Source organism: Bos indicus, chromosome 2 (genome assembly GCF_029378745.1).
Source record: "Bos indicus isolate NIAB-ARS_2022 breed Sahiwal x Tharparkar chromosome 2, NIAB-ARS_B.indTharparkar_mat_pri_1.0, whole genome shotgun sequence".
Taxonomy (NCBI): Eukaryota; Metazoa; Chordata; class Mammalia; order Artiodactyla; family Bovidae; genus Bos; species Bos indicus.
This window is the reverse complement of record NC_091761.1, coordinates 117,972,697-117,997,407: the sequence shown is the minus strand read 5'-3', so window position 1 is coordinate 117,997,407 and position 24,711 is coordinate 117,972,697. Positions and strand designations below refer to the sequence as shown.

At 42.0% G+C, this 24,711-nt stretch overlaps 1 protein-coding gene and 1 non-coding gene across 3 annotated transcripts in view; one reads left to right on the top strand and one right to left on the bottom strand.

Annotated features, from left to right (window-relative positions):
* FBXO36 (F-box protein 36) overlaps positions 1–24,711 on the bottom strand; it is a 116,739-nt gene that overhangs the window by 40,851 nt on the left and 51,177 nt on the right. For both annotated transcript variants that reach the window (XR_002182689.2, XM_019978142.2), the window contains exon 2: positions 14,965–15,073. Coding sequence is in view for 1 of the 2 variants with exons in the window: in XM_019978142.2 (XP_019833701.1) it covers positions 14,965–15,073 (109 nt within the window). In the remaining variant the exon portion in view is untranslated. The remainder of the gene's footprint in view (positions 1–14,964; positions 15,074–24,711) is intronic.
* On the top strand, positions 2,033–2,139 carry LOC139179313 (U6 spliceosomal RNA). The gene has a single exon (XR_011563668.1). It is a non-coding gene; the product is annotated as a U6 spliceosomal RNA (small nuclear RNA).

Genomic DNA, 24,711 nt, shown 5'->3' with positions numbered 1-24,711 from the left:
GCCAAAGTACTGGAGTTTCAGCTTTAGCATCATTCCTTCCAAAGAAATCCCAGGGCCGATCTCCTTCAGAATGGACTGGTTGGACCTCCTTGCAGTCCAAGGGACTCTCAAGAGTCTTCTCCAACACCACAGTTCAAAAGCATCAATTCTTTGGCGCTCAGCCTTCTTCACAGTCCAACTCTCACATCCATACATGACCACAGGAAAAACCATAGCCTTGACTAGACGGACCTTTGTTGGCAAAGTAATGTCTCTGCTTTTGAATATGCTATCTAGGTTGGTCATAACTTTCCTTCCAAGGAGTAAGCGTCTTTTAATTTCATGGCTACAGTCACCATCTGCAGTGATTTTGGAGCCCAGAAAAATAAAGTCTGACACTGTTTCCACTGTTTCCCCATCTATTTCCCATGAAGTGGTGGGACCAGATGCCATGATCTTCGTTTTCTGAATGTTGAGCTTTAAGCCAACTTTTTCACTCTCCGCTTTCACTTTGATCAAGAGGCTTTTGAGTTCCTCTTCACTTTCTGCCATAAGGGTGGTGTCATCTGCATATCTGAGGTTATTGATATTTCTCCCAGCAATCTTGATTCCAGCTTTTGCTTCTTCCAGTCCAGTGTTTCTCATGATGTACCTGCATATAAGTTAAATAAGCAGGGTGACAATGTACAACCTTGACGTACTCCTTCTCCTTTTGGAACCAGTCTGTTGTTCCATGTCCAGTTCTAACTGTTGCTTTCTGACCTGCATATAGGTTTCTCAAGAGGCAAGTCAGGTGGTCTGGTATTCCCATCTCTTTCAGAATTTTCCACAGTTTATTGTGATCCACACAGTCAAAGGCTTTGGCATAGTCAATAAAGCAGAAACAGATGCTTTTCTGGAACTCTCTTGCTTTTTCCATGATCCAGCGGATATTGGCAATTTGATCTCTGGTTCCTCTGCGTTTTCTAAAACCAGCTTGAACATCAAGAAGTTCACGGAATCAACAGTAAAAGTAAACCACAATAGAGAATATCAACGGAGATAAAAGTTAGGTCTTTGAAAAAATAAAATGAATAAACTGCTGACAAGGTTGATCAAGAAAAAAGAGAGAAAGTACAAATTACTATTATCAAGAAATGAAAAAAAGAACAGCACTACAGATGCTATAGACACTGGAAAGAACAGGATGTATGAGTAACTTTGTCACTGTTGTTCACTTGATAAGTCGTGTCCAACTCTTTGTAATCCCATGAACTGCAGCACACTATCTCCCAGAGTTTTCTCAAACTCATCTCCATTGAGTTGGTAATGCCATCCAACCAACTTATCCTCTGTCGCCCTTTTCTCCTTCTGCCCTCCATCTTTCCCAGCAGCAGGGCCTTTTCCAGTGAGTCGACTCTTACACCAACATATTTGATAAATTGAATAAAAAGAGGTAAATGTGACAAATTTGAAAATCTTTTGTTAGTAGTGTTGGGTATCTAAAATATTATCTTCTGTTCTTTTTTGTAGCTTTAAGATATTTCTGAATTTTAAAACTTTTAAAGGGAAAGGTATAGAACATAATGTACAAGATTCTTCTTTCTGTGTTAACATATTTTGTATATATGGATAGACCATTTCTTGAAGGGTATATATGAAACTGTTAGTGATGGTTGTCATGGGAACTGAGAACTTGGGGCCAGAAGAGAACTTATTTTTATCCTATACCTTTTAAAACTGATTTATCTTTTGTTTTACTACATGCATTTTATTTGTGTTTTTTTAAATATCTCGAAAGTTAGGTAATATAAAGTGGTAAAATAAGACAGCTTTACTTAGATCTGTCTCCCCTGCTCTGTAGCCCAGAGCCAGGCTCCCACGCTTCTATCTCTTGCTCCCTTCTGCCTCCCTCTTCACCCAAAGAACCCAATCCCAGTTCTGCAGAAACTCTACGGATTCAGACTGAAGACAAGGAGCAGCTGGTTAGGGAAGACAGAGAGAAGAAGAATGGACTAAGAGAATCAAATCCCAGGTCAGTGGTGGAGACATGGGCCTCAAGAAAGGACCTAAAGTGCTCGCTTCGGCAGCACATATACTAAAATTGGAACGATACAGAGAAGATTAGCATGGCCCCTGCGCAAGGATGACATGCAAATTCGTGAAGTGTTCCATATTTTTTAGATCAGTCTTACGGACTCTGTGGGAGAGGGAGAGGGTGGGGAGATTTGGGAGAATGGCATTGAAACATGTATAATATCATGTATGAAACGAGTCGCCAGTCCAGGTTCGACACATGATACTGGATGCTTGGGGCTGGTGCACTGGGACGACCCAGAGGGAGGGTATGGGGAGGGAGGAGGGAGGAGGGTTCAGGATGGGGAACACAGGTATACCTGTGGTGGATTCATTTCGATATTTGGCAAAACTAATACAATATTGTAAAGTTTAAAAATAAAATAAAATTAAAAAAAAAAGAAAGGACCTAGAGATAAGGGATCAGGGACCCATGGAATGGGGCTGGCCCAGCTTTGAGAAGAAGGTAAAGACTATGTTCTTTTCCACCTTGAGATTCAAGGGAAACCAAAATTCCTAGGATCTAGAACTCAGGCCAATATTTTAGGATATTAGTTTTTATTAGTGTTATCATTTTCCTTTATAGTTCCATTTCAGTCATTGTCCCACTCTCCCCATAAATCATCTAAATATCTAAAGAATTTCAACACTTTGACATCTAAACCCTGTCTCCCACATTTCCTTTCACATGCAATAGCAGAAAGAAAAAAAAAAAACCCTTGCCATTTGGTTCAGAAAATATGGTTATTGAGGTCATTTGGTTTTATCACAGGGATTTCTGTGGATTGGCCTAAATGCCTAACCACAACTTATAATTCACTAAAGATCTAAGCAACCAACTTAAAACTGGAGATAAGTTGGAAAACAATTTATTTTTAGGTGGGATTCAACCTCAACCCATGCATGAATCAGCACTTTCAACTGAGGTTATGTGGGCACACCTTTGCCCTAAACTAAATTTTAAAAGTATTTCTGATAGCTAATTTTCTGGTTGCTTCTATCTATTTAGCTTAGCGAGAAAAAAAAAAAAATCTATAGCTATTTCCTCAGATTTTTAGAGTCCTCAGAGGTGGGGAAAAAATCCAACTTCATAGACAATAGGCAAAAAGTACAAACAGGCAAATTACAGAAAGAATGTTGCTGCTGCTAAGTCGCTTCAGTCGTATCCGACTCCGTGCAACCCCATAGACGGCAGCCCACCAGGCTCTCCGTCCCTGGGATTCTCCAGGCAAGAACACTGGAGTGGGTTGCCATTTCCTTCTCCAATGCATGAAAGTGAAAAGTGAAAGTGAAGTCGCTCAGTCGTGTCCGACTCCTAGCAACCCCATGGACTGCAGCCTACCAGGCCCCTCTGTCCATGGGATTTTCCAGGCAAGAGTACTGGAGTGGGTTGCCATTGAAAGAATGTAAATGGCAATTAAATATGATGGGATTTTTACTAGTTATCAGGAAAATGCTAATTAAACATGCTATTTTTACCATCAGACTGGAACAGATTAAAAAGAGTAACAAATATTTAATTAGTGATGGCAAAACTATAAGAAAATTCCTATATCCTGTTGGATGGACATATTAATATTCAGTACTTTAATATTTAATACACACTTTTTGGGAAAGCAATTTGTGAGTGTAGCTGAGACTGGCATCTTATGTAAGGTGTTAATTACTGAAAATTGAAATATCATGATATCAAAATATTAATGCTGTCTCATTTCACGAATAAATTTTGAAATAACGTAAATTACTCAACTTAAAATTCTTTCAAAAATTGCATAATTGTAAAGTTGGCATAATTATAGAGGTCAAATGAGTTGCAGATGGCATTTGCGCTACCTCCTTCACACTGCTACTCAAGCTGGTTAACAGAAATATCATCTTTGTCAAGTTAACTTTGATTCACACAAGGTTTTCAAAAGTTCACCCCTGAAATAAATTATTCCATACCTATCAATGTAAATGTCTTTGGACTGAGTAATTCCATGACTAAGAATCTAGGTTAATGACATTCTCATACAACTGAGGAAAGATACATATGTCCCAGAATGTACCTAAAGGCTTTTGAAAATGCCCACTAATTGAAGATTGTGTATTTGTACACTGGAACACCATATAGTCTTAGAAAAGACCAAGGTACATCTTTATGTATGCTAACAGAAAAATGTTCACAATATATTAAGTGCAAAAACAAATTTATGAAGTACAAATTCTATTTTTGTAAACAAATACACACAAAATCCAGAGCAGAAAGAATTCAAATGTAAATAAAGCTATTATAGTAGTTATCCCTGGGAAATGGAACTTGGAGGAAGAGAGGAATTTTCACTTTTAAAATTTTAGAAACCTGTAACAGCTAGAATTTACTGAGTCTCTTCTCAGATCAGATCAGTCGCTCAGTCGTGTCCGACTCTTTGCGACCCCATGAATCGCAGCACACCAGGCCTCCCTGTCCATTACCAACTTCCAGAGTTCACTCAGACTCACGTCCATCAAGTCAGTGATGCCATCCAGCCATCTCATCCTCTGTCGTCCCCTTCTTCTCTTGCCCCCAATCCCTCCCAGCATCAGAGTCTTTTCCAATGAGTCAACTCTTCACATGAGGTGGCCAAAGTACTGGAGTTTCAGCTTTAGCATCACTCCTTCCAAAGAAATCCCAGGGCTGATCTCCTTCAGAATGGACTGGTTGGATCTCCTTGCAGTCCAAGGGACTCTCAAGAGTCTTATCCAACACCACAGTTCAAAAGCATCAATTCTTCGGTGCTCAGCCTTCTTCAGAGTCCAACTCTCACATCCATACATGACCACAGGAAAAACCATAGCCTTGACTAGACGGACCTTTGTTGGCAAAGTAATGTCTCTGCTTTTGAATATGCTATCTAGGTTGGTCATAACTTTCCTTCCAAGGAGTAAGCGTCTTTTAATTTCATGACTGCAGTCACCATCTGCAGTGATTTTGGAGCCCAGAAAAATAAAGTCTGACACTGTTTCCCCATCTATTTCCCATGAAGTGATGGGACCGGATGCCATAATCTTTGTTTTCTGAATGTTGAGCTTTAAGCCAACTTTTTCACTCTCCACTTTCACTTTGATCAAGAGGCTTTTGAGTTCCTCTTCACTTTCTGCCATAAGGGTGGTGTCATCTGCATATCTGAGGTTATTGATATTTCTCCCGGCAATCTTGATTCCAGCTTGTGTTTCTTCCAGTCCAGCGTTTCTCATGATGTACTCTGCATATAAGTTAAATAAACAGGGTGACAATATACAGCCTTGATGTACTCCTTTTCCTATTTGGAACCAGTCTGTTGTTCCATGTTCAGTTCTAACTGTTGCTTCCTGACCTGCATATAGGTTTCTCAAGAGGCAGGTCAGGTGGTCTGGTATTCCCATCTCTTTCAGAATTTTCCACAGTTTATTGTGAGAGTTCTTCTCATGTGCTAGGCAAATTCTAAGCACTTCACTCAACTAAACTTCATAAGGACCCTCTGAGGTAGATGCTATTATATTTCTGGAAACAGATACAAAGAGATTTGCCCAGGGTTATATATCTAGTGAATTTGGAGCCAGAATTTGAACAGAGGTAGTCCATGTTGGAGAAGGCAATGACACCCCACTCCAGTACTCTCGCCTGGAAAATCCCATGGACAGAGGAGCCGGGTAGGCTGCAGTCCATGGGGTCGCTAAGAGTTAGACATGACTGAGCGACTTCACTTTCACTTTTCACTTTTCACTTTCATGCATTGGAGAAGGAAATGGCAACCCACTCCAGTGTTCTTGCCTGGAGAATCCTAGGTATGGGCGAGCCTGGTGGGCTGCCGTCTATGGGGTTGCATAGAGTCGGACACAACTGAAGCGACTTAGCATAGCATAGTCCATGTTAAGCAACACTCTTAATTGCCATGCTAACAGTTTTCTATACTTTGTAGTGTATGGATGACTTTTAAAATAAAAAATATATAATTTTTGTCTTTTAAATATACAAATCTAGGGACTTCCCTGGTGTTCCAGTGGTAAAGAATCTGCCTTCCAATGCAGGGGACATGACTTCAATCCCTGGAACAGGAACTAAGAACCCACATATCACTGGACAGCTAAGCCTTTGTGTGGCAACTTCTGAGCCCAAACACAACAGGGACCCAGTAAGGCCAGAAAATAAAATTTAATTTAATTAAACATTAAAAAATTTAAATAATGATAATAATAAAGGCAACAGCACCTAGCATATGTGCGTAATAAAAGGATACTTCAAAAAAAAAATACAAATCTGGGGGAAAAAATCAGCCACGTTTTTGATTTTACAATTTAGGTTGCTGTGACACATATCATTATGGTAGGCAGAATAACAGGCTTCCCAGGTGGTGCTAGCGGTAAAGAACCCACCTGCCAATGCAGGAGACAGAAGAGACCAGGGTTCAGGCCCTGGATCAGGAAGATCCCCTGGAGGAGGGCATGGCAACCCATTCCAGTATTTTTGCCTGGAGAATCCCAAGGACAGAAGAGCTCGACGAGCTACAGTCCATGGGGTTGAAAGAGTCAGACACGATGAGTGACTTGGCAGGCACACAGGCAGAATCATGTTACCACCCTTCCCCTCCTTCAGATGTCCTATATCCTAATCTCCAGAACTTGTGGCTTTACATGGCAAAAGGAATTTCAGAGATGAGATTAAGATCTTGATAAAGGAAGATAGCCATGAAATTTAAAAATGCTTGCTTCTTGGAAGAAAAGCTATGACAAACCTAGATAGCATATTAAAAAGCAGAGACATCCTTTTGCTGGCAAGCATCCATATGGTCAAAGCTATGGTTTTTCCAGTAGTCATGTATGGATGTGAGAGTTGGACCGTAAAGAAGGCTGAATGCCAGAGAATTGATGCTTTTGGACTGTGGTGTTGGAGAAGACTCTTGAGAGTCCCTTGGACTGCAAGGAGATCCAACCAGTCCATCCTAAAGGAGATCAGTCCTGAATATTCATTGGAAGGACTGATGCTGAAGTTGAAGCTCCAGTACTTTGCCCACCTGATGTGAAGAGCTGACTCATTGGAAAAGACCCTGATGCTGGGAAAGGTTGAGGAAACTCTGGGAGATACTGAAGGAAAGGGAAGCCTGGTGTGCTGCAGTCCATGGGGCTGCAAAGAGTCAGACATGACTTAGTACCTGAACAACAAAGGGAGATAACCCTGGATGAACCAGGAGGGCCCAGTGTAATCACAGGCATTCTTAGAAGGAAACAAGGGAGGCAGGAAGTGCAGGGTCAGAGGAGGAGATGTGAACCCGGAAGCAGTGTCAGGTTAATAAAGACTGGACCAGCCACTGCTGACTTTGAAGATGAAGGAAGAGACCTTGAGCTAAGGAATGGGCAGCTCGAAAACCTGGAAATGGCAAGGAAACGAATTCTCCCTCAGACCCTCCTGCAAAAACAGTCCTATCAACACACTGATTTTAGCCCAGTGACACTTCAGCAGTCCAGAAACCTAAGAAAATACATTTTTATCATTTAAGCCACTAAATTTGTGGTAATTTGTCACACCAGAAATAGGAGACCAATATAACCATTAATTATTAACTTAATAATGATACAATCTGTAATAAAGATTACAGGACATTCTCTTCATGGAAAGTACAATCTTGAATGGGCTGAATTGTGCCCTCCTAAACTCCCCCAGTAGTGGTTTTCCCCTAGTAGGGGCAACCACTAGACCATTCAGGTATGATCTAAATCAAATCCCTTATGATTATACAGTGGAAGTGAGAAATAGATTTAAGGGCCTAGATCTGATAGATAGAGTGCCTGATGAACTATGGAATGAGGTTCATGACATTGTACAGGAGACAGGGATCAAGAACATCCCCATGGAAAAGAAATGCAAAGAAGCAAAATGGCTGTCTGGGGAGGCCTTACAAATAGCTGTGAAAAGAAGAGAAGTTAAAAGCAAAGGAGAAAAGGAAAGATATAAGCATCTGAATGCAGAGTTCCAAAGAATAGCAAGAAGAGATAAGAAAGCGTTCCTTAGCGATCACTGCAAAGAAATAGAGGAAAACAACAGAATGGGAAAGACTAGAGATCTCTTCAAGAAAATCAGAGATACCAAGGGAACATTTCATGCAAAGATGGGCTCGATAAACGACAGAAATGGTATGGACCTAACAGAAGCAGAAGATATTAAGAATGGTGGCAAGAATACACAGAAGATCTGTACAAAAAAGATCTTCATGACCAAGATAATCACGATGATGTGATCACTGACCTAGAGCCAGACATCCTGGACTGTGAAGTCAAGTGGGCCTTAGAAAGCATCACTACGAACAAAGCTAGTGGAGGTGATGGAATTCCAGTTGAGCTATTTCAAATCCTGAAATATGATTTCACTGTGAAAGTGCTGCACTCTATATGCCAGCAAATTTGGAAAACAGCAGTGGCCACAGGACTGGAAAAGGTCAGTTTTTATTCCAATCCCAAAGAAAGGCAATGCCAAAGAATGCTCAAACTACCACACAATTGCATTTATCTCACATGCTAGTAAAGTAATGCTCAAAATTCTCCAAGACAGGCTTCAGCAATACGTGAACCGTGAACTTCCTGATGTTCAAGCAGGTTTTAGAAAAGGCAGAGGAACCAGAGATCAAATTGCCAACATCCGGTGGATCATCAAAAAAGCAAGAGAGTCCCAGAAAAGCATCTGTTTCTGCTTTATTGACTATGCCAAAGCCTTTGACTGTGTGGATCACAATAAACTGTGGAAAATTCTGAAAGAGATGGGAATACCAGACCACCTGACTTGCCTCTTGAGAAACCTATATGCAGGTCAGAAAGCAACAGTTAGAACTGGACATGGAACAACAGACTGGTTCCAAAAGGAAAAGGAGTACGTCAAGGTTGTACATTGTCACCCTGCTTATTTAACTTATATGCAGGGTACATCATGAGAAACACTGGACTGGAAGAAGCAAAAGCTGGAATCAAGATTGCTGGGAGAAATATCAATAACCTCAGATATGCAGATGACACCACCCTTATGGCAGAAAGTAAAGAGGAACTCAAAAGCCTCTTGATCAAAGTGAAAGTGGAGAGTGAAAAAGTTGGCTTAAAGCTCAACATTCAGAAAACGAAGATCATGGCATCCAGTCCCATCACTTCATGGGAAATAGATGGGGAAACAGTGGAAACAGTGTCAGACTTTATTTTTCTGGGCTCCAAAATCACTGCAGATGGTGACTGCAGTCATGAAATTAAAAGACGCTTACTCCTTGGAAGGAAAGTTATGACCAACCTAGATAGCATATTCAAAAGCAGAGACATTACTTTGCCAACAAAGGTCCGTCTAGTCAAGGCTATGGTTTTTCCTGTGGTCATGTATGGATGTGAGAGTTGGACTGTGAAGAAGGCTGAGTGCTGAAGAATTGATGCTTTTGAACTGTGGTGCTGGAGAAGACTCTTGAGAGTCCCTTGGACTGCAAGGAGATCCAACCAGTCCATTCTGAAGGAGATCAGCCCTGGGATTTCTTTGGAAGGAATGATGCTAAAGCTGAAACTCCAGTACTTTGGCCACCTCATGCGAAGAGTTGACTCACTGGAAATGACTCTGATGCTGGGAGGGATTGGGGGCAGGAGTAGAAGGGGATGACAGAGGATGAGATGGCTGGATGGCATCACTGACTTGATGGACGTGAGTCTGAGTGAACTCCGGGAGTTGGTGATGGAGAGGGAGGCCTGGCGTGCTGCGATTCATGGGGTCGCAAAGAGTCAGACACAACTAAGCAACTGAACTGAAGTGAACTGAAACTCCCCCAGATCCATGTATTTAAATCCTAAACCCCAGTACCTCGAGTATGACTGTAGTGGAAGATGAACCTTTAAACAGGTGTGTGCGTGTGTGCTCAGTCATGTCCGCCTCTTTCCAACATCATGGACTACAGCCCATCAGGTTCCTCTCTCCATGGAATTTTCCAGGCAAGAATACTGGAGTGGGTTGCCATGCCCTACTCCAGGGGATCTTCCAGACCCAGGGACTGAAATGTCTCCTGCATTGGCAGGTGGATTCTTTATCAACTGCACCACTGGGAAGCCCAGTAGGTCACATGGGTGGGCTCTAATTTGATCTGACTAGGATTCTTATAAGAAGAGGAAATCTGGACACACAGAGAGGCCCCAGGGAGAGGGTATCCACACAGAGGAACAGAGTTCGGATTCTGGTTTTGTTGATGGATTAGATCAAATACGAAAGAGAAAGAAAGGAACCAAGGATAACTTTAGGACTGGGGCCACATTTTGGCAGGGGGAGGATCAGGAGGTATTTTTGGACATGTTACCTTTGAGCGCCTACTAGATAACCTTGGTAGAGATAGCAAGGGGGCACCTACATAAATATCTGAGTGTGGAGTTATGGGGAGAAGTGCAGACTTGAGGCACGAATTTGGAACTTTCCGCTTATGGGCTGCATTTAAAGCTGGAGCCACAGGAATTCTCTGGTGGTCCAGTAGTTAAGAATCCACCCTGAAATGCAGGTGACGCAGGTTTGATCCCTGATGGGAGAACTAAGATCCCACCTGGCACGGAGCAACTAAGCCAACAACTAGAGATCCCAAGGGCTGCAACTAAGACCTGATATAGTTAAATAAATAAAAATTAAAAACAGAAAACTGAGCCGATCCTCCCAGGGAATAAGTGCAGACTGACAAGCTGACAAGAGAAGAGGCTCATAAGCTGAACCCAGGGCCCCATATTTAGATTTGGAAAGATGAGAAGGACCCAGCAAGGAGACCAGGAAGATGCCAATGAAGATAGAGGAGGACCAAGACCAAGGTACTCCAGGAAGCCAGAGAAGAAAACGTCACCCAAAGCAAGAGAACACGGTTCTGGTCCTCTGTCGGGGCTGACACCAACATTGACCGCAATTTGTAGAAACTTCCCACTGGTCTTTAGGATGTTAGCAGGAGAAGACCTTTGGAAGACAAAACTTTGAGGGGATCTTGGGAATGTGATGAAGAGCTGGTGGGTAAAATAAATCCAAACATCTTGTACTTACTAAGAACAGCAAACAAAGATTAAAGAGCTGATTCTGTACCATTCTAAAAACCTTTCATATGTCAGGTCATCAAATGCTCACAGCGAACACACAGAGCAAGCATTTGACCCCCTAATATGAGGAGGAGAGTGCTTCCCAGGTGGCACTAGTGGTAAGAACCCACCTGCCACTGCAGGAGACACGAGAGACTCATGTTCGATCCCTAGGTCAGGAAGATCCCCTGGAGTAGGAAATGGCAACCCTCTCCAGTATTTTTGCCTGGAGAATCCCCATGGACCAAGGAACCCGGAGGACTACAGTCCATGGGGTTGCAAAGTGTCGGACATGACTGAAGCGACTTAGCACGCATTGAGAAGGACATGGGCTCACAGAGGGGGTTACACATCTGGGCAGAGACAGCAGAGATTCAAACCTGGCTCTGACCCCTGACCCCACTCTGTGCCACAGCATACCCCTCTTCTGCTGCCGAGGGCTTTCTGAGGGGTTCTGAGGGATTCCCTAAGAACCAAGGGGAAGGAAGAGGGGAAACAGCAGTGCTGCTCAGAGTTTTCCCCTCTGTCAAGATTCCAGTGCTATAGGAAGTTTACAAAGTGAGACATAGACGTCTTTGAACTTGCCAGGCCAATTTAATTTGCTATCTCCGTGCTGTTCCTGGCATGAGACTGCAGCTCACAAGGCTGCAATTTTAAAAGCCTGTTTGGGTGTATTCCTCAACTGAACTCCTCAACTCACCTCTCTCCAGGAGGGAGTGGAGCCAGCAGGAGGCCTCAGTCAGACTCATAAATTCCCCCTTTATTGCTTACTCTTCCAGGACCAGGAAATCCACAAGTGGTCATCCTGAAGCTGATGTTGCCCCCACTCTGGTGTTTTATGAGGGGGCAAGGGTGTTGGAGACGCCTGGGGCTGCAAGAAACAGGTAATGGTTTGGCCCTCACACCTCTACTCAAAAGACAGTCACCTCCCAGACTCTGCTGTTGGTCCAGTGGATAAGAATCCGCCAGCCAGTACAGGGTTCGATCCATGCTCTGGGTGGATTTAGAGTCCACAAGCCATGGAGCAACTGAACCCATGTGTCACAACTATTGAGTCTGTGCTCCAGAGCCTGTGCAGCTTCACTGCAACTAGAGAAGCCCAAAAGCACCCTATAGTCCGTGCTCCGAAACAAGAGAAGCCACTGCAATAAGAAGCCCGTGTATCAAAACTAGAGAAAGCCTGTGCCCAGCAACAAAAACACAGTGCAGCCATAAATAATATAAAAATAAAATAAAACAGCTAAGTTCTTAAAAAAAAAAAAAAAAGACAATCACCTCCCATCTCTCTGGCCCAAATCCCCATCTTCAGGTTTTTGTCGAGAGCTGTCAGAAAATCCCATGTCAATGGATGCTCAGCACTCCCTAGTCATATAGCTCCAGATTAGGTACTATTGTGCTTAGAAAATAAAATGGAACCTGACTCGGAAACAAAATGTGTTTTATAGACGTTTACTTTATAACTATCTTTGCAGAAACCTGTCTATTCCACAATTAAATAAGTAAGGCATGCATGGACTTATTTTTGTTCAGTGAAAAGTAGACAGTCTTCAGCATGGTTCTTTGCAGGCCTGTAATGAATTTCATAACCAAAAACTGAGGACAATCAATCCAAATGTTTAACTGTTTGAGGAAGCAAAACCCAACTAAACCTATTCACATGTTATAATGTTAAAAGAGAGAAAATCTTTCAGAATTTTGATTATCAAAGATCCACCTAGAATGTGCCTTTTTTTAATTTGCATTTTTTATTTGATAGTTCCTTTCAATCAAAGTTATGGAATAAAATCTCTTTTAAAGCTGCATGTATGAGCACAAAATAGTCATGGAGATGGTATATAAAAAGCCATGACTTTGATCATATGTCATTAATTTATTTTTTTGTTAGAATCGCTGAGAAAACAATAAAAAGCAGTCTTCCATCATTATTAAAATTGTCTATGGAAATAATAAAAGTTATTTAAAGTAAAATAATTGATGATATGCTTTAATTGGTGGTAATAATTTCTCCTAAGTAAATTACTAGACCAGAGTGTGCCTTTTAAAAATCAGATTTGGGGAGACTTCCCGGGTGGTCCAGTAGCTAAGACTTCGCACTCCAAATATGGGGGGCCTGGGTTTGATTCCTGGTGGAGGAACGAGATCCCACATGCCACAACTTAAAAAAGATCCCGCATGCTGCAACCAAAGCTACCACGTGCCACAACTAAGACCAGGCTCAGCCAAATAAATAAATAAAAATAAACAAATAATAAAACAAAGATTTTTTTTCCTACTCTCAATGCTTAGGCCTGGCAATGTCAGTAGTTAGCTATGGGATCTGGGAAAGTCACACCCATTCTGAATCTCATTTGAGAAACAGGGATAAGACTATTTCACAAGAATATTATAACAATTAAATGAGAATATGCATATAAAAGTGCTTGATGTTAATATTATTAAAATTGTTTGCTGCTGCTGCTGCTGCTAAGTCGCTTCAGTCGTGTCTGACTCTGTGCAACCCCCTAGACGGCAGCCCACCAGGCTCCCCTGTCCCTGGAATTCTCCAGGCAAGAACACTGGAGTGGGTTGCCATTTCCTTCTCCACTGCATGAAAATGAAAAGTGAAAGTGAAGTCGCTCAGTCATGTCCGACTCTTAGCGACCCCATGGACTGCAGCCTACCAGGCTCCTCCATCCATGGGATTTTCCAGGCAAGAGTACTGGAGTGGCTTGCCATTGCCTTCTCTGAACATTGCTTGCTACCTACTCCTAATAAAATGAGAATCTCTAAAATGCCTTCTAGATTTAAGATTTTATTATTAAGAACTAATTATTAAAGAGAGTCCTTTCTGAGACATATACTGAAGTAGTTTAGGATGAAATGATGTAACATCTGAGGTTTACTTCAAAGTAATCCAATGGGAACAGAAGGTTTGTGTTTTGAGTATTGTTGAATTGGGTTACGGGTGCATCTGACCTTTTTTTTTTAAACATTCTGTCTACATTTATGTCTGAAATTTTCACATTGAGAAGAAAAAAAGCAAAGGAGAAATTGAAGGGCAATTTCTATTATTTAGTCCAAGTGCTACTTAAGACTGATTTTGGGGAATTCCCTGGAGGTCCAGGATTTAGGACTCCATGCTTCCACTGCCTAGGGCCTGAGTTACATCCCTGGTCATGGAACTAATGATCCTTCAAGCCATGTGACATGGCCAAAAAAAAAAAAAGACTGCTTCTCATGAAAACCTGGCTATTAAAAGAAATGGTAGGGATTTTAAATGAATGCCAAAATGCATAAGAATTTAAGGACTTGATAATTTGATTGTTTTGGAATAATCTTTTAACTTATTTTTAACTAAAGGAAAACCATTTTAATTAAATATTAGGGAAAAAATCATATTTACTACATGATTTAAGATTATTAATGATGGGAATTCCCTGGCAGTCCAGTGGCTAGGACTCAGCATTTTCATCCATATGGCTTGCAGGCACAGGATGGATTCCTGGTCAGGGAACTAAGACACCACAAGCTGAACGGCCAAATAAAAAAAGATTATTAACGATTTTTTTGTCGGGGCCACATTTCTTGGCATGTGGAATCTTAGTTCCCCAACCAGAAATCAAATCCACACCCCTTGCAGTGGAAGTGTGGAGTCCTAATCACTGGACAGTCAGGGAAGTCCCTCAGAGATTTTTTTTTCCAAAAGAAATTTCAGGATACGTTAACCATTTTCTGTTTTTTAAGAACCCAATATTCTATCATATCTGTTATAGCCAATTAAGCACATAGCTACATATCAATATTTCAAATGGTGAGATGTTTGCTACTTCACTGACAAACTCTGTCACTAATTAAAGAGAACTTCACAGTAGCAAGTACATAATACACTCCCTTCCTTACCCTGAAGATGTGACTTCTCTAGGAAGTCTTCATGAGTTTCTTTTGTTTCTCCAGGTTTTGTTGATCGATACTCACTCCTCAGAGAGATCTTCCACCATCTAAAAATTACCTGCGATTGAACAGACTGAAGGTGAGATGAGTTAAAACCAATTGCAATGCCAACAGCCGAGTTTAGGTCTGGGGTCTTTAAAAAAAAATCACTATCTTGGAAGGCACATAAGGCTGTGTGTCCAACATCAGCCATAACTTCTAAACTGGTGTCACATCAAATTAAAAGTGAGGTCTGTGCATCAGGGAACATTTTCCTTAGAGATTAGGGGCACAAAACCAAAATGCTGGAAGGAATCTTAAAAAAATCTATCAAGTAAATTGATGCTTAAATCACCCAGAACTGAAAGGATAGGTGTTTCTGAGAACACAGATTCTTTACGTACAGGAGCCAATTCCAAAGTAAAAATTGCTTGGTTATCCTCCTCCTCCCTGTCCTGTCTACCAGGCAGACACAAGGAATGGACGTCTTTCTCATGGAGAATGACAGGTACTTGGACAGAGCCAGGGAAAACACCATCATGCCTTGACTGATGCATCAAAGTGTCGTTACCCAGGACACTTCTCGGTAATGGATCTGATAATGGTAATCTGATAATGCGTTTGACTGTTGCATTATCATGTTAATGATAATCTGATAATGCATGAGCATTTTGGTTTATCAGAAGCAACCTCTTTTCCACAGTTATGGACTGCAGTTACATTCAGTGTTGATTTCATGACAGTGAACTCTTTCTGCACCAGGGCTCCCAGGAACAGATGGGTAAGGAGATAGACAGTCCTGAGAAACTGGCTGGCTTCACAGTCCTGGGTTCTTCCCTCACTGGCATTACCATGTCAGGTTAAAAATGAGCTCAAGTTTCTACTCAAGGAGAAATAGTTAAGCAAGTGAAACTCACTAAGAGGCCTCCCTTTGTTTAGTTTCCTCTCGTCCAGCCTGTCCATTCAGCACTCCTGGTGGTCCTCACAGATCCCGGTGCACCTCCTTGGGCCACTGCCCTGGTCTCTATCCATTCTCCTCTCTTTTCTGGAGGCCCTTCCTGGTGCTGGTCTGGGAAGCCCATCCCTGTAGCCTATGAACTGCACAACTTCCGTTCTTCCTCACTCCTTTCCCCTTGCCTGTGGGTCTGGTCATCAGCCAGCTTTCCTCCCCTTCAAGAGTTGCCTCCAAATGGCCTAACATCTCCTGAGGTCCCCTCCCTCCAATCTCCCCAACCACTCTCCATTTCTGATTTCTGAAAGATGGCGCAACTCTCTCTCAGGAGCAAAGAGACCCTTCATGCCATCTTACCTAGCTCCCTGCCCAACAGAAAGTAGGTCCTCAGAAAATACTCATGGGATGAACTAGTGAAGTTGCTCAGTTGTGTCCCAACTCTTTGCGATCCCATGGACTGTAGCCTACCAGGCTCCTCCAATCATGGAATTTTCCAGGCAAGAGTACTGGAGTAGGTTGCCATTTCCTTCTCCAGGGGATCTTCCCGACCCAGGGATAAAACCCAGGTCTCCCGCATTGCAGGCAAATGCTTTACCGTCTGAGCTACCAGGGAAGCCCCATGGGATGGGATGAACTAACGAGTGCTTTTCACTTAGATTTTATTGCTAATCTCTACGGGAGCTTCCCTGGGAGTAGCCCAGTTGGTAAAGAATCTGCCTACAATGCAGGAGACCTGAGTTCCATTCCTGGGTCAGGAAGATCCCCTGGAGAAGGAAATGGCAACCCACTCCAGTGTTCTTGCCTGGAGAATCCCATGGACAAAGAGCCTGGCAAGCTAAAGTCCATGGGGTTATAAGAGTTGGACATGTCTTAGCAACTAAACCACCACCACAGGAGCTGAGGGGAAAATATGTACTTAAGTTACAGAGCTCCGTAATCTCACAAAACTGAGGTAGCTGATTCCTTTCAGAAAATCCCTTAGCCTTCCTCTTTTGTTTTTTTCCTGGCATGAGGCTCGCCAAAATCATTCTCTTAAGCATCTTTCTGCCCCATCTGCATAAAGTTAAGGGTTAATCAGTCTCCTAGGGCTACCATAGAAAAATACCACAGACTGGGTGGCATGAACAATAGAAATGTATTCCCTCACAGTTCTGGAGGCAGCAAGTCCAGGACCGAGGTGTTGGCAAGCTTGGTGTCTCCTGAGGCCACTCTCCTTGGCTTGCAGGTGACACCTCTCACTGTGTCCTCACACGGCCTTTCCTCTGAGCATGTGCAACCCTGGTATCTCTTCCTCTTTCTTTAAGGACACTGGTCCTGTAGGACTAGGGCCCCATCCTTATGACCTTATTTAACTTTATTTAGTTCCTGAAAAGTCCTATCTACAAATACAGTTTTCAACATAAGAATTTAAAAAGTGTGTTAGTCACTCAGTCACATCCAACTCTTCATGAACCCATAGACTATAGCCCTCCAGGCTCCTCTGTCCAGGGATTTCCCAGACAAGAATACTGGAGTGGGTAACCATTCCCTTCTCTAGGAGATCTTCCTGACTCAGGGTTCAAAACTGGGACTCCAGGATTGCAAGCATATTTTTACCATCTGAGCCACCAGGGACACAATTCAATCTATTAAAAAAGGATATCAGGAGTTACAGTAGAAGAGCATGAATCTTGGAGCAAAGCTAGACCTAGCCCATTCATTTAATCTCTCTGTACTTCTACTTTAATTTCCATTTCCTTCTATTAAGTATCTTTAAAATTAATGTTAAATATTATGACAAATATTTCCTTTCTATTGGATATGCAAGGTCATTTGAATCTAACGCTGGGTTCTTTATGCACATAATCTAGAACTTGTAGGACTAGCTGTGAACTCAGAAATAATTTAGTCCATTTCCTGCCACTCATCTGAATGAGGAAAACACTTCAAAGAGGTTACGTGAGAAATGATAGGTATCCCTCCTTACATTCCCAGTGAATTTACAGCTTTTGCCTGGACATGAAGGAACTCAGAGATGAAATGATAGGTGAAAACTGACTTTATTTAGAGAAAAACACACTTCACAGACAGTGTGGGCCATCTCAGAAGCTGAGGGGCCTCACAATATGGCATGGTTAGTTTTTATGGGCTGGGTAATTTTCTAATGAATGGGAGGGTTATTCCAACTATTTTGGGTGGAGGGGACAGAGATTTCCAGGAATTGGGCCACTTTTGACCTCTTATGTTTGGCCTCAGAACTGTCCCGGTACTGGTGGGTGTCATTTAGCATGCTAACGTATTACAGTGATCCTACAATGAAGCTCAAGGTCCACTGGAAGTCTACTCATCTGCCACCTTGGATCTAGCTGGTTCTAACCAGTTTGTCAAGTCCCATTCCTTTAAAGGTTGTGCTCTGACCGCTTCCCTCCTGTTTCACCTGCAGCCTATACCTACCAGATGTTATCTTACAATTGAATTCTAACAGAAGAAAGACAGACACCGCAGGAGTCCAAATCATGTTTCTGGAAGCTCAGTGGAGTGCCCCGCAGCCCCAACCCACTTTAACATTCTACAGGAAACTTCACAGCAAAGTTTCTCTCTGGGGCAAGTGCTCCTGTTATAATGATCTAATCAGCTACCCCTCTAGCCAGATCAAGCAACTATATTGTAGGTAAAATGGAAAATTTTGGAACACATGGAGTTCTAGACAGGATGCGACCCCAGAAACATTTGATTACTGAGCCTACTTATGTTGTTCAAAAAAATGCGGAAAGACACCTTACAGCCTTACTTGTAGCTTCATATCTTGCACATCAATCATTTCATCAATTAAAAATTATTTCTGACATTCCTTCTGCTAATTAATTAAACCCTCGGGGACTGATTTAGAAGGCAATATTTGAAGTGCTTGTTGTAACAGCCTCAGAAGGGAGGTTCCTCAGGGCACAGACTCAAGTTACCTTGCAACACAGACAAGCATCCTACTGGCTCCTCTGAGGTATTTAAAGTAAATGCCTGAGAATAGAACACTCGCCTAAGGAAACACAGCTGACTAGAACCAGAAGCCAGCCTCCTCACTCCTCACTCGCAAACACAGGGCTTGTTGTGAGTCACAAAGCTCTCTTTACATAAAATCTACACTGCTCTGCGTATCAGAGCAGTTCACAGAAATCTGACCCTCAGAACCATAACTTAGCCTGGTCAAGACTCTATTATGTGAGATATTAAAACTTGTTAAAAGGACTACCTGGTGGTCTAGGGATTAAGAATCCACCTTGCAATGCAGGAGACATACGTTCGATCCCTGATCAGGGAACTAAGATCCTACGTGCCACAGAGCAACTAAGCCCGTGTGTCGCAACTACTGAAGGCTATGTGCTCCAAGCCCGTTGTCGTTTGGTCTCTAAGTCATGTCTGACTCTTTGCGATCCCATGGACTGCAGCATGCCAGGCTTCTCTGTCCATCACCATCTCCCTGAGTTTGCTCAAACTCATGTCCATTGAGTCAGTGATGCCATCCAACTGTCTCATCCTCTGTCACCCCCTTCTCCTCTTGCCCTCAGTTTTTCCCAGCATCAGGGTCTTTCCCAATGAGTCAGCTCTTCGCATTAGGTGACCGAAGTACTGGATCATCAGAGCCATGCACCAAAACAAAAGATCCCTCGTGATGCAAGAAGATCCCCCATGCTGTAACTAAGACCCGATGCAGCCAAACAAATATTCTTTAAAAAACATATTAAAACAGAAAAAGATACTAAACATTGTCTCTCAAATTAGTTAAGCTTTTCTTAAATGACAAAACTCAATACTTGTGAAGACAAGGAAAAATGGGAGCCCTCAACACTCATTGAGAGGAATGTAAATTGACTTGATAATGTCTCCCCCAAACCTTGAAATCATCCATCTCCTTTGACCCAGACATTCTACTCTTAAAGAATTTATCAGAGATGTATACGACATTTTTTATATAAGAAAGTTTGTTGTAGTCTAATTATGTGTGTGTGTGTTAGTCACTCAGCTGTGACCCCATGGACTGTAGCCTGCCAGGCTCCTCTGTCCCTGGAATTCTCCAGGCAAGAATACTGGAATGGGTTGCCATTCCCTTCTCCAGGGTATCTTTCTGACCCAGGGATTGAATCTGGGTCTCTTGCATTATAGGCAGATTCTTTACCATCTGAGCCATCAGGGAAGCCCATAGGCTAATTATAATAATGAAAAATCAGTGCTGACCTAAGGGTCCAATAGTTGGGAGTAATTAAATAATCATGGCACATTTAGATGATGGAATACTCTGTCGCCAATAAAATAATTTGTGAAGAAATGACTAATAACATAGACCAGTGTTAACGATCACTGGTCAAAAGGCTTGAAAGTATATACACCACAGCTCCAAATATTTAAAGGAAAATATATGTGCAGGGAGAAGGGGCATTAGCTTGGCAGTAAATGCAACAATTTCACATGACAGATCAGCTTGAAGGAAGCCAAAGAGGATCCCCTAAGTAGTTATGAATTGGGTACCAGCTCTCATGGTATTAGCTGAAGTCAGAACACATAGAAAGTTATTCTTATATATTTATCTCTATTTTGAAAACCTTAAAATCTGTAAATACTCTTTTGAACATATTCTTATCAAATGTGAATGTTTTGGTAATGAAGAATCCTGCCTGCAAGAAAAGCCACAGAGGCGCTTCCCAGGGGTTTTGTGACTGTTTAGACCTGGCTAGCTACTCCAGTATTCTTGCTTGGAGAATTACAAGGACAGAGGAGCCTGGCAGGCTACAGTCCACGGGGTCACAAAGAGTCAGACACGACTGAATAACTAACACAACAGACCTGGCTAGAATGAAAGTTTCACCAATCTCCCAGCCACCTGTGAGCAGTGTGTGACTGTCTATTATGAAGAAGTGGATCTCAGATGAGTAAAATAACTTGCCCCGGCATCTCTTACCAGGCAGAGGCTGACCTAGAAAAAGTCTAGTTCTTTTTCACTGCCGAATACCCTCTCCAGGAGGGGCGAGCAGTCAGCCTCGTTATCATTTTGTATCTTAATAGAAATCCTGTGATCTGTGAGAATTCTTTAAAATTGTTGGTTAAATTTAGCATATATTTAGATTTCTCATGTATTTCCAGGGAATCATTTCAATAAATTTGAAAACTGAACTTACTTCCAAAAGAGAAGTCTAAGATTCCTCACTAATCCCCCAACATCTTTTCTGCACAAATTATCCAGACAATGAGGTATCTGTCATTCACCCAGTGAAGGTCCCTAGAGCTTAAGTCTTTTTCCAACAGGAGAGGGACTCACAGGCAGCCCTCCAGGGGGCATTGGGAAATGTTGTACACCACAGGCATCTCAGCATTTGGATATATTTGGACAACACACACCCCAATCCCAGTCCCCCAGATCAGAGACCATCCTACTCCCATCACGATACCTGGCTGAAAACTCCTGCTACTGGGATAACAGAAGAGACTCTGGTATTAGGAATGGTGGTGGTGGTTTAGTCGCTAAGTCGTGTCCGACTCCTGTGACCCCATGGACAGAGGAGCCTGGCAGGCTACAGTCCATGGGATTCTCCAGGCAAGAATACTGGAGTGGGTTGCCATTTCCTTCTCCTGGGTTTAAAGCCTGGTCTCTGTCATGTTTATTAGGCAAAAGTCTTAATCTCTTGGGACCTCAGCTTCTTCTTCTCCAAGATAACCCCCTATGCTCACCTCACTGAACTTCTGAGGGATGACCTGGGATAAGTGCAAAGTGCCCAGCAGGAAGCCAGGCACATGATGCCAGCACGTGAGCACTGTGGAGGGGGGTCCTTGCCTCTTTCTTTCTCCCTTTTCCTTCCTGTTCCCTTGTTGGTCAGTTCTTCGTATTTATAACACACTCAATTCCAAATACCCACAGACCAGAACCTTATCTTTGTTCTCATCAACTATCTAACAATATTCAATCATATGTCATTAAGTTCTGCTCTCTTAAAGATCTTTAGGGAATTCCCTGGCTGTCCAGTGGTTAGGACTCTGAGCTTCTACTTCGGGGGGAACGGGTTATCCCTTGTTGGGAAACTAAGATCCCAAAAGTTGCATGGCATGGACCAAAAAAAACAAAAAATCTTTATTTCATTCTGACTTGGTATTTGACTTTTCTGATCATCAATAATCATTAAGAATTGTATATCCTTTGCTCTAAGTATTTTCCCCATGGCACAATTATCTGTCTGTGAAGGATTAGGGTGACTTGCCAGATACCACAGACTAAATGAGGCATTCTGAATCTTTCGAAGCATCTGCCCAGGAAATACGATTGTAATTTAGCACACGACTATTTCTGCTTTCTCCTGCAGACTAGTGTTACTCCATGAGATCAAATTTTCCCCTGTTTTGGGAATCATATATGATTAGGGGGGTTTACAGAATGGGGTTGAGATACTGTGTCAGGGAGAGTTTATGAAATTAGATCTTCTATTTAGTAAAGAAGGATTTTGTTATCTGAACAGTCTACTGAGAAATGGAGAAGCAAAAAAATTGCAAAGGGGACACTGCGAGTAATTTTACCTTTTGATATTACTCAAAAGCTCACAAAGTACTGGCATTCCAAAACATAGAAAGACATTATTTTTAAAAATGAAGGTATTTTATTTCAATGCATATTTAAATTATAAACAATTAAGATGTGCTTTGATCCAAATTTACAACGTCAACTATGCATTCCTCTGTTTGGCTCGATTTGTTTAGACACCGCAAAACTTAAGATTTTCAGCTATTGAAATTGGAATAGTAGGAATTTTTCTATACTGGGAATAAAAGCATCATTACCAATTATGGGAAAGATGAGTCTGAGGCTGAAATGAGAATGGAATAAACTGAAATCTTTAATAAAGGAGAACTGACTGCATTGAAATTCTTTCTTCCTTTAGGAACTCAGAAATGAAGTTGTCTTTGGAAAACTAACTCCTCAACACAGCGGATGTGATTAGGAACCAGTGGCAGACATTGTCTGTCGGTTGCTACCTGGCATTCTTTTGCCCACCTGCTCTTCCTACAGGAATCCTGATTTATCCTGTGGCCTCTCTGCACTGCTAGTGCTCAGGGCACAGGCCTCACCTCTAGATCCAGCGGGTAGGATATGATTGGTCTAAGCAATTCTTTTTTTTCTTCCTTTATTTTTTCTTAGGATCTTAGTTCCCCAACCAGCTATCGAACCCAGGCTCCCTGCAGTGGGAGCATGGAGTCTTACAACTGGACCACCAGGGAAGTCCTGGTGTAAGCCATTCTTGGTAGGTTTTTCCCCCTGCCAGTGATCAGTGTGAGCGCAGGCATGTGAGACACCAGGAGAAATCTCCAGGAAGTTCTGGGATAGATTTTATCACTTATAAGGAGTGTCAACTGAAAAAAAAAATTTCACAAAATTGGAGAATTATGTTTTATTTGCAGACTTTCTGAGGACTTCAAGTCTGGGAGGCAACCTCTCAGATAGCTCTGAAGAGGTAAGGAGACAGGATATATAGTTTTGTGACAAAGATAAGGTAGTCAGAACATTAAAAGATTACCAATAATTAAAGAAAACCAGACATCTCAAGTTAATGACTAGTGCTTTTCTATGTATGGAAAGATGCAAGAATCTGGGCTTACTGTAATCATTCCTTTGATATGCACCCTAGCTATCCAGGGTTGGTATCATGTTTTTTCCCATCCTGAGTCCCCTCATGGTACACTGCTGGGGGTGGCTATAGTCACTAAGGGCTTGACAGCAGGCAATCCATTTGTCTCCATCCTGAGTTCCCAACATCCTATATATGGCAGCTGACATTTTTTATTCATGAGAAACACAGCCTCTTTGGGGACACTGGCTACTGGGCTTTGATGTGATCACTGGAGTAGCAGCAACCATTTTGTCACTATGAGGTTGAATGTCACCAGCCTGAGGTGACAACAGTGTCACCAAGAGACAGAACCAATAGATTGTTGACAGGAGATGCCAGAGCACCATCACTGTGTTGGGAATCTCTTTTCCTTTAAATGTGTTTTTATGTGAAATAATGCCATATTCCACCAGATCTAGTATACCATATACTGAATGCCACAGCATAATATATTATGTATAAAGAAAAAAGTGAAGGAAACTAAAACCAAATTGATTTTTATCACTTATTTTACATTGAAAGAGCTCTTTTATTCTTTACTAGACATGCATTTTATTATGTTATTTTCAGCAGTTATATTACAGTGGACCCTTGATCAACATGGTTTGAACTATACAAGTTCATACACAGGCAAATTTTTTTCACTAAATATTTACTGCAGTACCACATGACCGGTGGTTGATTGAATCCACAAGTATAAAATGTTCAATGAGGAGGGTGGACAGGGAAATTATAAAAGAATTTACATAGGTGACTGGTTCCCAGGAGGAAGGAGTAAAAAAAAAAAAAAAAAAAAAGAATTTACAACTGCAGGGAGGGTTGATGCCCCACCCCCCACATTGTTCAAGGGTCAACTGTACTTCATTAATTTTATGAACTACATTAATACAATATGTATATTCTATTAATTTTACTATAATAAATTTATATTACTCTCATATATACCTAAGAGTCTTCCCAGGTGGCACTAGTGGTAAAGAACCTGCCTGCCAATGCAGGATCCATAAGAGACTCGGGTTCAATCCTTGGGTCAGGAATATCCCCATATTCTTGCCTGGGAAATCCCATGGACAGAGGAGCCTGGCAGACTACAGTCCATGGGGTTGCAAAGAGTCAGACACAACTGAAGCAACTTAGCGTGCG